Here is a 12,856-nt window from a genome sequence, read left to right on the forward strand (position 1 = left end):
ACCTCGTTCTATATATGACCAACTCATGTCTTGTCTGATGAACATCAACCCTGACTCACAATTCGAGAGGTTGGACAAACCTAATTACATCAAACCCCAGAGCGATGTCGCCCTCAGCTCCAGGGGAACGGCACCTGGCCTGCAGCGCGACAGGGATACTTCAGCCAATCCGGACGCCGTTAATAGCGCAGCTCACCGCAAAAACCGTCCGATTTCTACCCCGCGACACCGAATTGACCTCCGATTCTGCCCCACCATGAACAAATTTCCAGTTTAATACGGATACAGGCTCAGTGACTCTTTGCCAACCGTTACTTCAGTCACGATTGTCGTCTTCTCCCGGCTGCAATTCGTCCTCTCGTTTTTCTCCTCATCATCTTCTTCACCATGTCCGACTCAACAGAACCTCCCGTCGTCGCCGTCATGACCAACGGCACCCTCAACACCAACGGCGTCAATGGCGATCACCCGCCGCGCCCTCGCACGCCGCAGCCTAACGGCATGTCCCTGACCGAATACAGCGCCAACCCGTCCACACCCCCAGAGGAGAAGCGCAACCGCATCAAGAATGTCGTCCCGGAAGACTACCTGCTCCCCGATGGCAACCCAGACGTGAGAGACTCCGGCTCGTGACCCAATGGACCAAAAAACGCTGATCTCTTCGAACCAGTACCTCCGACTCATCGCCGCCGCGACGTCCCGCGTATACGAGGCCTGCAAGGTCACACCGCTCCAGCCCGCCGTCAACCTCTCCAACCGCCTCGAGTGCAACGTCCTCCTCAAGCGCGAGGACCAGCAGCCCGTCTTCAGCTTCAAGCTGCGCGGCGCCTACAACAAGATGGCCCACCTCGACCCCGCCGTCAGCTGGAAGGGCGTCGTCTGCTGCTCCGCCGGCAACCACGCCCAGGGCGTCGCCTACTCGGCCCGCAAGCTCAAGATCCCCGCGACCATCGTCATGCCCGAGGCCACCCCCAGCATCAAGCACCTCAACGTCGCGAGGCTCGGCGGCCACGTCGTCCTCCACGGCGCAGACTTCGACGCCGCCAAGGAGGAGTGCGCCCGCCGCGAGGCCCAGGACGGCCTCATCAACATTCCCCCCTTCGACGACCCCTACGTCATCGCCGGCCAGGGCACCATCGGCATGGAGCTCTTCGGCCAGATCAACATGTCCAAGCTGGACGCCATCTTCTGCTGCGTCGGCGGCGGCGGCCTGATCTCCGGCATCGGCGTCTACGTCAAGCGCATGGCGCCGCACGTCAAGATCATCGGCGTCGAGACCTACGACGCCAACGCCCTCGTCCAGTCCCTGGCCAAGGGCGAGCGCGTCGTGCTCAAGGACGTCGGCCTGTTTGCCGACGGCGCGGCCGTCAAGACCGTCGGCGAGGAGACCTTCCGCCTCTGCAAGGACGTCGTCGACGAGGTCGTCCAGGTCACCACCGACGAGGTCTGCGCCGCCATCAAGGACATGTACGACGACACGCGCGCGGGTCTCGAGCCCGCCGGCGCGCTCTCCATCGCCGGTCTGAAGAAGTACGTCGCGCAGAACCCGAGCGATCGCAAGAGGAGCATGGTTGCCGTCACGTCCGGCGCCAACATGAACTTCGACCGTCTGCGTTTCGTCGCCGAGCGCGCGACGCTGGGTGAGGGTAAGGAGGCCCTGCTGGCGGTCAGCATCCCGGAGAGGCCCGGCGCGTTCGCCAACCTGATCAACACCATCCTGCCGCACTCCGTCACCGAGTTCTCCTACCGCTACGCCACGGACGAGGTCGCCAACGTGCTTATCGGTATCTCCCTGACGGCGCCCGCGTCGCAGAGGACCCAGGAGTTGCAGACTCTCCTGGAGCGCCTCCGGGCCGACGACATGGCCGTCACCGATCTGTCGGGCGACGAGCTCGCCAAGAGCCACATCCGGTACCTCGTGGGCGGACGCTCAAACGTGGCCAACGAGCGCCTCTACATGTTCAACTTCCCCGAGCGGCCCGGCGCCCTCGAGAAGTTCCTCCGCACGCTGAGGCCCAAGTTCAACATCAGCCTGTTCAACTACAGAAACTACGGCGGCGACGTGGCCAAGGTCCTCGCTGGCATCGTCTGTCCCGAGAACGAGGTCGAGGACCTCGAGACGTTCTTGACCGAGATTGGATACCCGTGGGAGGACTGCAGTCAGTCGGGAGTTTTCAAGACTTTCCTGCGCAGCTAAGGGGGCGATGCTCGAGAGTGCATATTTGAAATTTGAGGATGTCCATAGACTTTGCATCTGGTTAATTTCCCTCAGTACGGCGTCGGGAGTTTTGAATCAGTGGATTGGTCACAAAAGGTAGATAAATCGTGGGCTGCGGGCCTTCAATGGGATAGGTACAGAAAAGCGAAGAAGAATGAAAGTTGATCTACTTGAGCCGACGACTGGCGATCCGCTTCGGTATGACTCCCACTGAGAAGATTTGCTACCTTGAAATTGTTCCTTCTTCGTGGCAATCTCAACCGATGAGGGGGAAAATGCAGTATGACCACAACTCATTGTTATTCACATCTCTGAATTATAATTAAGTCATGACACCAGGTTTAAGTCGAAATAACTCTGTCCAAGGTGGTGATGGTTCGCAACTTTTTCGTCCGATGTCGCATCGCCGATAAGCAGCCCAGGACACGATAAGCGCACGGACATTCTACCACGTGACGCGGCCAAGAGCCGCGAAAATGCTCCCACCCGGATGAAGCCATCAAGGCCCATCACCATCGTCGCCGACAGCAAGACCCGATTCTCGCACCCCTACCCACGGCCGTCCCCCCGAACGATCGACCTCCGTCAACCCGTGACCCCCAATCTCCGATCGATCGGCACCCGAGACGAACACCCCAAGCCGAACACCACAATGGCTTCCCTCGCCGCCTCCTTCAGGGCCCTGTCCCTCACGACCGCCCGCGCGACCGCCGTCGCCCGCCCCCCATGCTGCGCCCACAAGGTCGCGGCGCGCGCCATGTCGACGGCGATCATGACGAGGCAGCCGATGATCAAGACCGAGGCGCTCTTTGCGGGGAAGAAGGCCGCTGCCGTGGGGAACGCGATCGTGCAGCAGACGAGGGGGATGAAGGTGCACAGCTCCGTCAAGAAGAGGTGTGAGCACTGCAAGGTGAGCTCTTTTTATCTGTTGAATCTTGGCGTGGGATATTTTGGGTAGAGGATGGAGGTTTTGAGGATATCACGAAGGCCGGCAGGGCGGGATATGGGACGGGAGAAGAGGGTGCAGTACATGCTTGGACAATCGTTGCTAACGACACACGTTTGACAGATCGTCCGTCGCAAGGCCGGCAAGAGACACAATGGATACCTCTACGTGATCTGCAAGGCGAACCCCAGGCACAAGCAGCGCCAGTCTTAAACGACCGAGGATTGCCGAGGCGGGAGGAGGGAAGCTCGGTCTGGATGCGTGTATACTACAGCGAGGACGAGAACACAGATGGCGTTCGAGGGCTATAGACGAACTTGGGACGATCCATGATCATGAGAGGCGGAACCAAGAAGAGAGGGAGAAGCCCGGTCACGCGGAATAGAGGGGCCGAGGCAGTAAAAAGGATTCATGTCCTTTGTATTATACAGTTTGATACACAACACCAAGACACACACAAATCACTCTACAACCCGTCAATGTACCGCTCCATGCCCTGGAACTCCGTCTTGCCTGTTGAGATGAGGTAGCGGATATGGCCCTGGCCAACGGTGTCAGTCCTTAATGTGAGATGAGTGTGGGGGAAGAGGCATACAACGTCCGTCACATCGCGGTGACGCTCGAACTCATCGCGGGCGTAGCGGCGGGACTCGGCGCGGGTGGTCGGGTCCGCGATGCGTCGCGTGCCGCGGATGATTTCGCGGTAGAGGGAGAGGGCGCGGGATCGTTGGAGGAACTGCATGCGTCCCGTTAGAAAACCCCAACCTTTTTCTTATCTCATTCTTTCTCATCTCGAATTCCCCCGGAGTATCATGGCTTCCAGCACACATACCTGGTCCAGGCTCAACGTCTTCCCGAGGCGCGACTTGGCGGCGCCATTGGAGGAGTAGCTGCGGGCGAGGGACCACAGGGGGGTTAAGGGGGGCATGGGGGCCGAGTTGTGTTGAGGGAGAGAACTACATCTGAAGTCTGGAGTTGCGAATAGGCTCAGTGAGATCTCATGAATGAGGTGGGTGGATGCTGGTGTGGAAACTTTTTGGGTGGATGAGGTCAGGACGGGGAAACCTCGGGCGCCGCTGTGGAAGGGTCCCCCGCGGCGCAGCGGCTTGGGGGCGATGGATTAGTGGACGCGTCTGGCGTGTACGATTCACAACGCAGCCAACATACTCAACTAATTCAACGTCGCGGAATTTGGAGGTTGAAAAGTTGGAGATCCGCGGGGTTTTTCCTGTTTATTGATTGTGTTTTTGACGGATTCAAAAATGCCACCGAGGAAACGGCGTAGGGCGCCAACAAACCCCATCGAGGCGGCGAACCGCAAGACGGACGATGAGTTCATCAGGGATCATTTACAACCAAGGTGTGTTACTCACCAAATCCAAGCCTACCACGTCTTCACAGTACCGGGCTTCATAAACTCACCATGAAATCGCGATTCAAAGCCCGGACTGGACGTCATGGACACACCCGACCACCGGCAAATCATACGCCCTCTCGCTGAAATCGCCCGCGAAGCTCTCGACGGACGAGATGCAGGCGTGCTTCGACCTCGTCGAGCTCACCAGCGGCGCCGACTACCGCGCGTCCCACGACGGGTGGAAGCCGGCGCAGAAGATCAAGGAGATGCGGAGCCCGGAGCTGCGGTACATCCTCGTGAAAGAAGGGCCTGGCGAGGATGAGGCTGAAGAGGGGAGGATATGCGGCTTCACGAGCTTGATGCCTACGTTCGAGGAGGGCGAGCCGGTTGTTTATTGTTATGAGATTCACTTGCTGGAGGAGCTGACGGGGTGAGTTTCCAATCATGCTCGACGACCGTCGGCGGTGTCGCATCAGCCGAGAAATCGCGTGAGTTCCGTGGTCTTGCTGACGAGAGAACAGCTCGGGTATGGGGCGCAAGATGATGGATTACCTCGTCGCCGTGGCGGAGAGCATACCGCTCATCGAGAAGGTGATGCTGACGTGCTTCCTCGCCAACAAATCTGCGCGCGCGTTCTACGAGAGGCTCGGGTTCGGAAAGGACCCGATCTCGCCGGGGGAGAGGAAGTTGAGGTTCGGCAAGGTGTTCGTGCCGGACTATGTCATTATGAGTCGGAGAGTGCGCGAGAAGGCTCAGGTCGAGAACGGTGTGAAGAAAGCGAAGAGCGGGGGGAAGTGAGGCATCGCGGGGTTTGTTTTATGAGATACCAAAATACAGCGATTATTTACTGTGAATGAATGAGTAACAACCTGTAGGCCGTAGGCTGTATGAGTGAGAGTAGAGCAGCTGAGGTGAGGCTGAGATGGAGGAGGAGATGCTTCGCCGGGATTAAGCTGAGCGTGGTCAAGTGTCGGGACTTTGTTTATCGGTACTTTTGCGCCCTGCATGTCCTGTGACAGGGGCGGTTTATTGGGTAGAGTCGCTAAAGTTGGGCTGAGAAGATGATTTCCGCAGCTGAACACTGCTCGCTCTCATACACCTTCACAGGCGTCTTTTCTCACTCATCAGCTCACTCTCTTTCTCTGCCTGGCGGCGACGATCACCGTAAGCACGAGTTCGTGATCGCCATAAACCGTCCATTCGAGCCAAGGCGAATTCAGTAATGAGCATCGGAACTCACGACGGTGCTTCCGGTTCCCGTTTTCCTTCGCGTAGAATGCAAGACAAGACACGGCAGTCGGCAGAGATCCGGATTCCAACGATGAACCTCATCTCACACGCATCATCTCAAAACACATTCCAGCTCACCACCACCACCCACCATGAGCATTTCAAGCATTGATGATCCAGTGCCAATTGGCAAATGAAAATGAGATCAGAAAAGAAGGTCCCCCCTGCGTCAGCGCAGATGCAACACCGCCCGCCCAGCTCAGCCTTAGGACGCCATCGCAGGGTTAGCGTCCCGTCCGGTGCATTGGCCCGGCTGCTGCCTTCACGTCTGTCTCCCCTTGTCCCCATCGCCATGTCAAGCGAGCAAGCCACAGGGGCTCTCCAGGCAGACTCTTCACGTTCGTCTTTTCTCAACATTGTCTTCGCAGTCGACGGTCAGCTAGTACGGTTCTGCCAGCCCAGCAACGCCATGAAGAGAAGAAGGATTCAGGCATCGACGTGGTGTCAAGATGAGAAGGGGGCAGGCAAGACACAGCCCATTCCCCGCGACGCCGATTGGCGTCGTCTAACGGCTTAGTGCGGCCCGGGGTCAAGGTTAATATTTTGACGAAGCTTTCTTGGCCTCTCAGCTGGGTTGGGTTGGCCGTGAGTGGTGGGGAGGTCTCGGAAAGGGACGAACGGGGTGAGATTTCTTGTGTGACGCCCTACCTCTCAGCTTAAGCCTCTTCCGGTTCATCTCTCGAGAAAGAGGCTGTTATTAACCCCTCTGCATCCGTCCGTCTCATTAGACCTGGTGGCCCTAGTTCCTTCCCGTTTTCAACGCTTGGTTTTCTCGTGTCTTGTTCCTTCCTTTCCCTCCCTGGCTTACCCGTATATCAAACGTCGACCCCCTTCCTGGAGGAAACCTGTTCTCGAACTCTTCTTTGAACATATTTCTTCCGTCGTCCGCTCCTTTGAATACCTAGGTATCGCCGCCGCATCCGTATCCATCCCTCCTATCGACCTCAACCCGTACCTCCTCTCGACTCGAGACCCCCTATAAACCGTCATCATGGAGTACGCCGAGCAGAACCACCAGCAGCAGCAGCACCAGTACGCCGGCCAGCAGCAACAACCCATCCAGCAAGAGTACACCCAGGGCACCAACGTCCAGAACCAAGAATGGCAGTCCGGCATCTGCAGCTGCGGGCCGTGTGATACCTGTCTAATCGGCACATTCCTGCCATGCCTGCGTACGTTTGCCGACTCTTCCCTTCGCATCAACATTCATCACATATGCTAACGTATGACCGTAGTCCTCGGTAAGACCTCGGAGCGCATGCGCGACCCCACGATGCAGACGTACGAGGCCGTCAACACCGACTGCCTGCTCATGTGCGGCATCACCTGGTTCACCGGCTGCGGCTGGATCTACGCCATGATGAAGCGCGGCGAGATCCGCGAGCGCTTCGGCATCAAGGGCTCCGGCACCAGCGACTGCTGCGTCAGCTACTGGTGCGGCTGCTGCGCCCTCATCCAGCAGGACAAGGAGGTCCAGGCTCGTCTCTCGACGGGGCCCATCGTCCAGGGATACCAGCCTCAGAAGGAGGGCATGCAGATGCCGCAGCACAACTGAGGCGTCTTGTCGTCTCGATGCTGTCTTGAGGTTCGGGGGAGTGTGGTGTCCGTATGTAGGGACAAAGGGCGGAGCTGGGCCCGGCGCGATGGTGGTTTCTTTACTTCTTGATGGTCTTGGATATGGTATACCCGGGGTTTTGGGCTTGGAAAATTCACCTGCGACTGAACCGAGTCGACGGTCGTGTATAGTTGGGACGGAATGGATTATTTTTATCTGTATGCTCGAGTTGGGCTTAACGAATGATTACCTGGTCGACATTTCTACTCATATCATTTGTGACGGTGAATCACCGAGGTCGGTTGATACTTCACCTAGACAACTTCTCTCGCCAAACAACCGTCAATCACAACTACTTCGCAACAACTACAAACCTGACCCAGTTCGCGCCACCGAACTTTTACAATTTCTCACAACGCACTTTCGTCAACTTTTCTCCTGTCTCCCAACGACCACTCGTCCACAATGCCAAATCCCAGCGTTCACAATGCCCCGGCAGAAGTCGCAGCCGTCGCTCCTGCCTCAAAAGGACCAGGCACCTGCGGCTACGTCGAATTTCCAGTCACAACCTTGAGGTTCGTCACTTTCTGGAGAACACTGAACCTTTGCAGTACTGACACGTATTGTAGATTTCCCATGATCGCCAGGCCGTGGACTTGCCCCAAACCAGAACAGACATGCACATCTTCGGGATCCTACGCGGGCTGCACCACACCCGTGCCAACCAAATGCCTCGGGTCCTCTCTGGAGTCGGGTATCATCGCGAGTGCGTGCGCCGACGACGAACTATGCTGGCAAGTTATGCAGTCAAGGGTTTGAAAATAACGAAACATCTGACACCCCGAACAGCAGATACCGACCCAACACAGCCTGCTACACTTGGCTCTCGACTCAAGGTCCCTCGACATATACCCTCTTCGAATGCCGCTCCACCAGCGGCATCGGCATACTCCTTGCCTCGCCGACGGGAGTCTCAGGCACGCCAATAGCGACTTCACCCATCTACTCAACCATCTCACAACCCTCCGGCTCCCAACAGCCTCCTCACACCCCCCTCCCGACATCCCCTCAAGAGCGCCCGAACTCCAACGGCGAAGCGCCCCCGGGCGCCGTGGCAGCCAGCATCGCCGGCGCGATCGCCTTCCTCGGCCTCCTCGCGGGCGGCGTGGTGTACCTGTGGATGTGGAACAAGAAGAAGAAGAAGCGCGAGGGCACGCTTCACCGGCGCACGAGCATGGCGATCTCGGGCCCGTTCATGGTCAGCGGGGCGCCGCCCAAGGTCCCTCCGCCCCCGCGCGGCTTCGAGATGCGGAGGTTCGACGTGGGGAGGAATGCGTCGTCGGTGTATAGCCAGGAAGGGAATGAGGGGAGGGTGTCGGAGGGTGTGGTGCCTGTTGTGGGTGATGCTCCGAAGAGGCCGAGACGGAGTGGAGATGAGGGTATTTGGATTTGAGGTGTTTCTCTGGAAAGATGAGGATGGCTATCAGGTTATTTTGGAACGTCGGGTGTTATCCACGGGAGAGGATGGCGGCTGGGCTGCTGGTTCAGGTTGATATTGAGCGGCCCTACTGGTTTTCCTAAGCGCGAGTAGGATGATCAAGAGCCATGCGGGATGAGCAATACTACCTCTCAAATGGGTTATTCTAATTTTCTTTCGCAGTGTATCATCTAGATGTGACCATGCCACCTCGACAAGATCGAGAATACAATGAGACATAATCCCGGAGCTTGTGGAGTCATTCAGGTTGAGCAAGACCTGGCCGTTTCGACTGTGAGTCACATTAGATAGTCGAGTCCGAGATCGATCATTTGAGGTTTACGGTTGAGTGTCTTTGGACGAATTCGCACCGTCAGATGGAAAAAACCAGATGAACGTTGAAAGTGCGGCGGCTCCGGCGCGTCGGGTGGTGATGTGTCAGTGAGCGCGGAGGGAATGACCTTGCAGCGCGGGTGATGTGGCTCCAGGGGTGGGCCCGGCCCGGTTACCCTTCCCGGAAGGTGGTTCTGATGAGTCTTTTGGCTGTGAGGGATGCTTGCAGCCGCACTAATCTGTGCATCTGATGATATTTCTGTATTCGAAGCATTCCGATATCAGAGGTAGCGAGATATCAAGCCCGTTGAGTGAGTTGCTGACTGAGTGAGTGCGGGAGAGTTTAAGCGTGCACTTCCCGCTGTGCCGGGTTCCGAAAGTTTAGCGGGTGGTCCCGCCCGAGAAAGGTTCCGTGCCACCGGGCGGTGGTTCGGAGGAAGAACACATCTCGAGGTGCTCATAATTCGACATGGCTATGAAAGAGAAGCTTATGCTTTTGAGAACGTCTGAGTCGTTTTTCGAAGGATTTGACGGCGGGAACGAAACCGCCAACGCCAACGCCAGAAACAGCAGCCGGTGGGATGAAAGCGTGGGATTCGCTCAGTGAGACACATCTATCATGTGGATTAAAAAGGCGCCATATCAGCTTTCAAGGCAAACGTTCCCCTCACCTTCTCCAAAAAAGCTGCCTGCAACAGCGGTTGCACTGAAGGGGATGACCCGGCACGGCGCTCCAGGCTTGGCCGATGCCGGTGGATTATCGCGATAACCTAAGCCAGTGGATCTTAATCAGATGATCTGATAAGATCCCAAATTTCCCTCTCCCCCAATCCTTCTCTCTCTCACCCCAGTGCTACCTTGCTTAGTGCATGTCCCGCCGCCCTGCTGATCTGCAACATTTCCCGCAAAAACTCGACCCCTCGGAGCACCGAGGTCCTCCTCCACCCCGTCTCGCCTTTTCTTTCCCTTCTCTCCTACGCCCGAGATCATTTCCATCGAATTCGGCCAACCTCAGCAAAGGCATTTCGAATCCCCAACATCGCCAGCATACACACCCCTACCCGACCGCGAGCGACAGTTAAGAGGGCACAGATGCCGACTTGCCGCCCGTGATGCGCGCTCCGTGGTCATCGCCGGCGTCCCGGTCGCCGCCGCTGGGCCTCGCCGCCGCCGCGACATGCCTCCTCTTCGCCACGACAACCCACGCCGCCGCGGCCTCCGGCGGCTTCTGCTTCGACGCGTGCCAGAACACCATCCGCGCGCCGCACTTCAACGACACCGCCCCGGCCAAGTCCAAGCTCGTCCAGTCCTGCGAGAGCCTGCTGCACATCAAGTCGCTCTACCTCTGCGCGGGCGTGCACTGCGACGCGGCGGAGCGGGACCGCGGCATCGCGGCGCAGAACGAGACCTGCGTGCGGTACATGAATGCGTCGCTGCCGCCGTTCGACATCGTGGCGGGGTACTCGGACGAGGAGATCGCGGGGATGAGGAGGTTGAGGAAGGAGGAGTCCGTGGCGGAGACGGTGTTGAACGAGGTCGTGCTGCCTGAGGAGAGCTTTTGGCAGATTTGGTATGATTCGTTGGTATGCTCTCCCTCGGTGCCTGGGGGTTGGGTCGAGGTGCTGACGGGTTTGTAGGAATCGGTTGAGTATACGTACAGCCGGCATTACAGATACGGGTACGTGGACAGCGTCGCCATTCTGTTTCGGATATCTGCTGACGCTCGAAACAGTTTCTATGTCATCGTATTCTGGCTTGTGGTTTGCGCCGGGGGTCTCGCCGCACGCTTGGTCTCCGCCATAGGAAGCCTCCAAAACCAGGAATGGGACGCGAGAAAGGACCCCAACATGCTTCACTGGGTATCGCTTTGGCTCAAACGATACATCACCGTCCCGGCCACCTTCGGATACAGGTGTTCTCAGAACCTTGGCTGGTGCACCATACCGCCCCGCATCCAGAGCCTGACGATATTTGCGTTCATCGCCCTGAACACTTGGTATTGCTGTTACGGGTACTATATTCTTCCCGGGCACATGTAGTACGTTCAAGCAGTCATTATGGGATCCGTATATGGTACTGATTTCAGCTAGCTGGCCGGATGTATGGAAGCAGATTGGCCGTTATGTCGCTGATCGAACCGGTATCATCTCGTTCGCCAACTTCCCCATCATCTGGCTCTTCGGCATGAGGAACAACTTGCTCATGTGGGTGACTGGATGGGACTTCGGAACGTACAACAACTTCCATCGCTGGGTGGCCCGTGTCTCGACACTCCAGGCCTTCATCCACACCGTCGTATATTGTGCTCTCGTCTTGAGTGGTAAGTAAAACGACACCTTTCTCGGCTTGAGATTATTGCTAACGCATCTCTAGAAGGCGGGTGGACCTACTTCATGTGGTGGTGGACGCAGATGTTCTGGTGGGCTGGTTGGTTTGTGAGTACTCCCACTTCCGCTCTCAAACTTCCCACTGACCACAGTAGGCCATGTTCGGCATGATCTTCCTCCTCGTCGCCTCGGTGTTTTGGATGCGCCGCAGGCAATACGAGCTCTTCCTCATCCTCCACATTCTCCTCTCGATCCTCACTCTCGTCACCATGCTCGGGTACGCCGCCCAATCCCCTTCATTCTTCCTCTTGCTAACCGCAATAGCCACGTCTCCATCTTCAACCATCAATTCGACATCCTCTTCTGGGTTCCCTTCTACATCTGGGTAGCAGACCGCCTCCTCCGCATGTCTCGAACCATCGTCTTCAACCCCAAGTTCTGGAACACCTTCGCCCTCGCCACCTACGACGCGAACTCAAACATCGTCCGCCTCAGCATCCCCTACTCCACCAGCGCCTACGAACCCAAGCCGGGCACTTACTACTACCTCCACGTCCTCTCCGACAAGCGTTTCTGGGAATCCCACCCCTTCACAATGGCCTGCACCACCACAAACACCCAGCACAACCGCAAGTTCTCCAGCGAACAGACCCCGCTCCTCGTCGCCGGCGAGCACGACCACGCCGACCTTGCCGCCGAACCTACCTCCGAGCAGCCCCGCAACGGCTTCCCCTCCATGACCTTCCTCATACGCCCCTACGACAGCTTCACCGGCCGCCTCCGCGAAGCCGCATCCGCAGACTGGCCCCGCCCCGCCCGCCTCCGCGTCCTCGTCGAGGGCCCCTACGGCCACACCCAGCCCTTCTCCGACTTCGACGACCTCCTCTTCATCGTCGGCGGCAGCGGCGTCGTCGTCCCGCTCGCCCACCTCGCCAAACTCACCCGCGTCTCATCTCGTGCCCGTTCCATCAAGATCATCTGGGCCGTCCGCGAGCTGAGCTTCGCGGCCGACGTGCTCCGCCAGGACTTCGAGGATGCGTTCGAGAGCGGGAAGTTGTCCGTCGACGTCTACGTCACGCAGAGCAGTCTCGCGTCCAACGCCGAGAGGCCGGAGGAGTGGCCCGAGCAGGTTCGGCTATTGCATGGTCGGCCTGACGTGAGGGAGGAGATCCTGGACGCCACGACCGCGGCGGAGAAGAGTCGTCTTGCTGTTGTGGCGTGCGGGCCGAATGTCATGGCAGATGATGCTAGGAAGGGCGTGGTTGAGATGCTCGGACGGGGATACTCGAGGATCGAGTACTTCCAAGAGAGCTTCAACTGGTAAAAGAGGTGGATATGACATTTTCTTGATAG

At 57.8% G+C, this 12,856-nt stretch overlaps 6 protein-coding genes across 6 annotated transcripts; 5 read left to right on the top strand and 1 right to left on the bottom strand.

Moving 5' to 3' along the window:
* Positions 1 to 387: 387 nt before the first annotated feature.
* On the top strand, positions 388 to 3,377 carry CkaCkLH20_05711 (threonine dehydratase; the record flags this gene model as incomplete). The annotated part of the gene is made up of 4 exons (XM_038888429.1): positions 388 to 612; positions 671 to 2,159; positions 2,641 to 3,128; positions 3,288 to 3,377. The coding sequence occupies 4 exons, from the start codon at positions 388 to 390 to the stop codon at positions 3,375 to 3,377; spliced, it is 2,292 nt and encodes a 763-aa protein (XP_038746326.1).
* Positions 3,378 to 3,630: 253 nt separating this feature from the next.
* On the bottom strand, positions 3,631 to 4,092 carry CkaCkLH20_05712 (uncharacterized protein; the record flags this gene model as incomplete). Its single annotated transcript, XM_038888430.1, has 2 exons — positions 3,631 to 3,900; positions 3,997 to 4,092. The coding sequence occupies 2 exons, from the start codon at positions 4,090 to 4,092 to the stop codon at positions 3,631 to 3,633; spliced, it is 366 nt and encodes a 121-aa protein (XP_038746327.1).
* Positions 4,093 to 4,426: 334 nt separating this feature from the next.
* CkaCkLH20_05713 (GNAT family acetyltransferase nat4) lies at positions 4,427 to 5,319 on the top strand (the record flags this gene model as incomplete). Its single annotated transcript, XM_038888431.1, has 3 exons — positions 4,427 to 4,524; positions 4,607 to 4,951; positions 5,043 to 5,319. 3 exons carry the CDS (start codon positions 4,427 to 4,429, stop codon positions 5,317 to 5,319), a joined length of 720 nt encoding a protein of 239 aa, XP_038746328.1.
* Positions 5,320 to 6,802: 1,483 nt separating this feature from the next.
* CkaCkLH20_05714 (PLAC8 family protein) lies at positions 6,803 to 7,366 on the top strand (the record flags this gene model as incomplete). Its single annotated transcript, XM_038888432.1, has 2 exons — positions 6,803 to 6,983; positions 7,047 to 7,366. The coding sequence occupies 2 exons, from the start codon at positions 6,803 to 6,805 to the stop codon at positions 7,364 to 7,366; spliced, it is 501 nt and encodes a 166-aa protein (XP_038746329.1).
* A 465-nt stretch (positions 7,367 to 7,831) lies between these two features.
* Positions 7,832 to 8,819, top strand: CkaCkLH20_05715 (uncharacterized protein; the record flags this gene model as incomplete). Its single annotated transcript, XM_038888433.1, has 3 exons — positions 7,832 to 7,941; positions 7,996 to 8,172; positions 8,216 to 8,819. 3 exons carry the CDS (start codon positions 7,832 to 7,834, stop codon positions 8,817 to 8,819), a joined length of 891 nt encoding a protein of 296 aa, XP_038746330.1.
* A 1,469-nt stretch (positions 8,820 to 10,288) lies between these two features.
* Positions 10,289 to 12,827, top strand: CkaCkLH20_05716 (ferric reductase like transmembrane component; the record flags this gene model as incomplete). Its single annotated transcript, XM_038888434.1, has 7 exons — positions 10,289 to 10,759; positions 10,814 to 10,854; positions 10,909 to 11,214; positions 11,267 to 11,496; positions 11,550 to 11,611; positions 11,659 to 11,780; positions 11,828 to 12,827. 7 exons carry the CDS (start codon positions 10,289 to 10,291, stop codon positions 12,825 to 12,827), a joined length of 2,232 nt encoding a protein of 743 aa, XP_038746331.1.
* Between the last annotated feature and the right edge of the window lie 29 nt (positions 12,828 to 12,856).

This window comes from Colletotrichum karsti (genome assembly GCF_011947395.1).
Source record: "Colletotrichum karsti strain CkLH20 chromosome Unknown Scaffold16, whole genome shotgun sequence".
NCBI lineage: Eukaryota > Fungi > Ascomycota > Sordariomycetes > Glomerellales > Glomerellaceae > Colletotrichum > Colletotrichum karsti.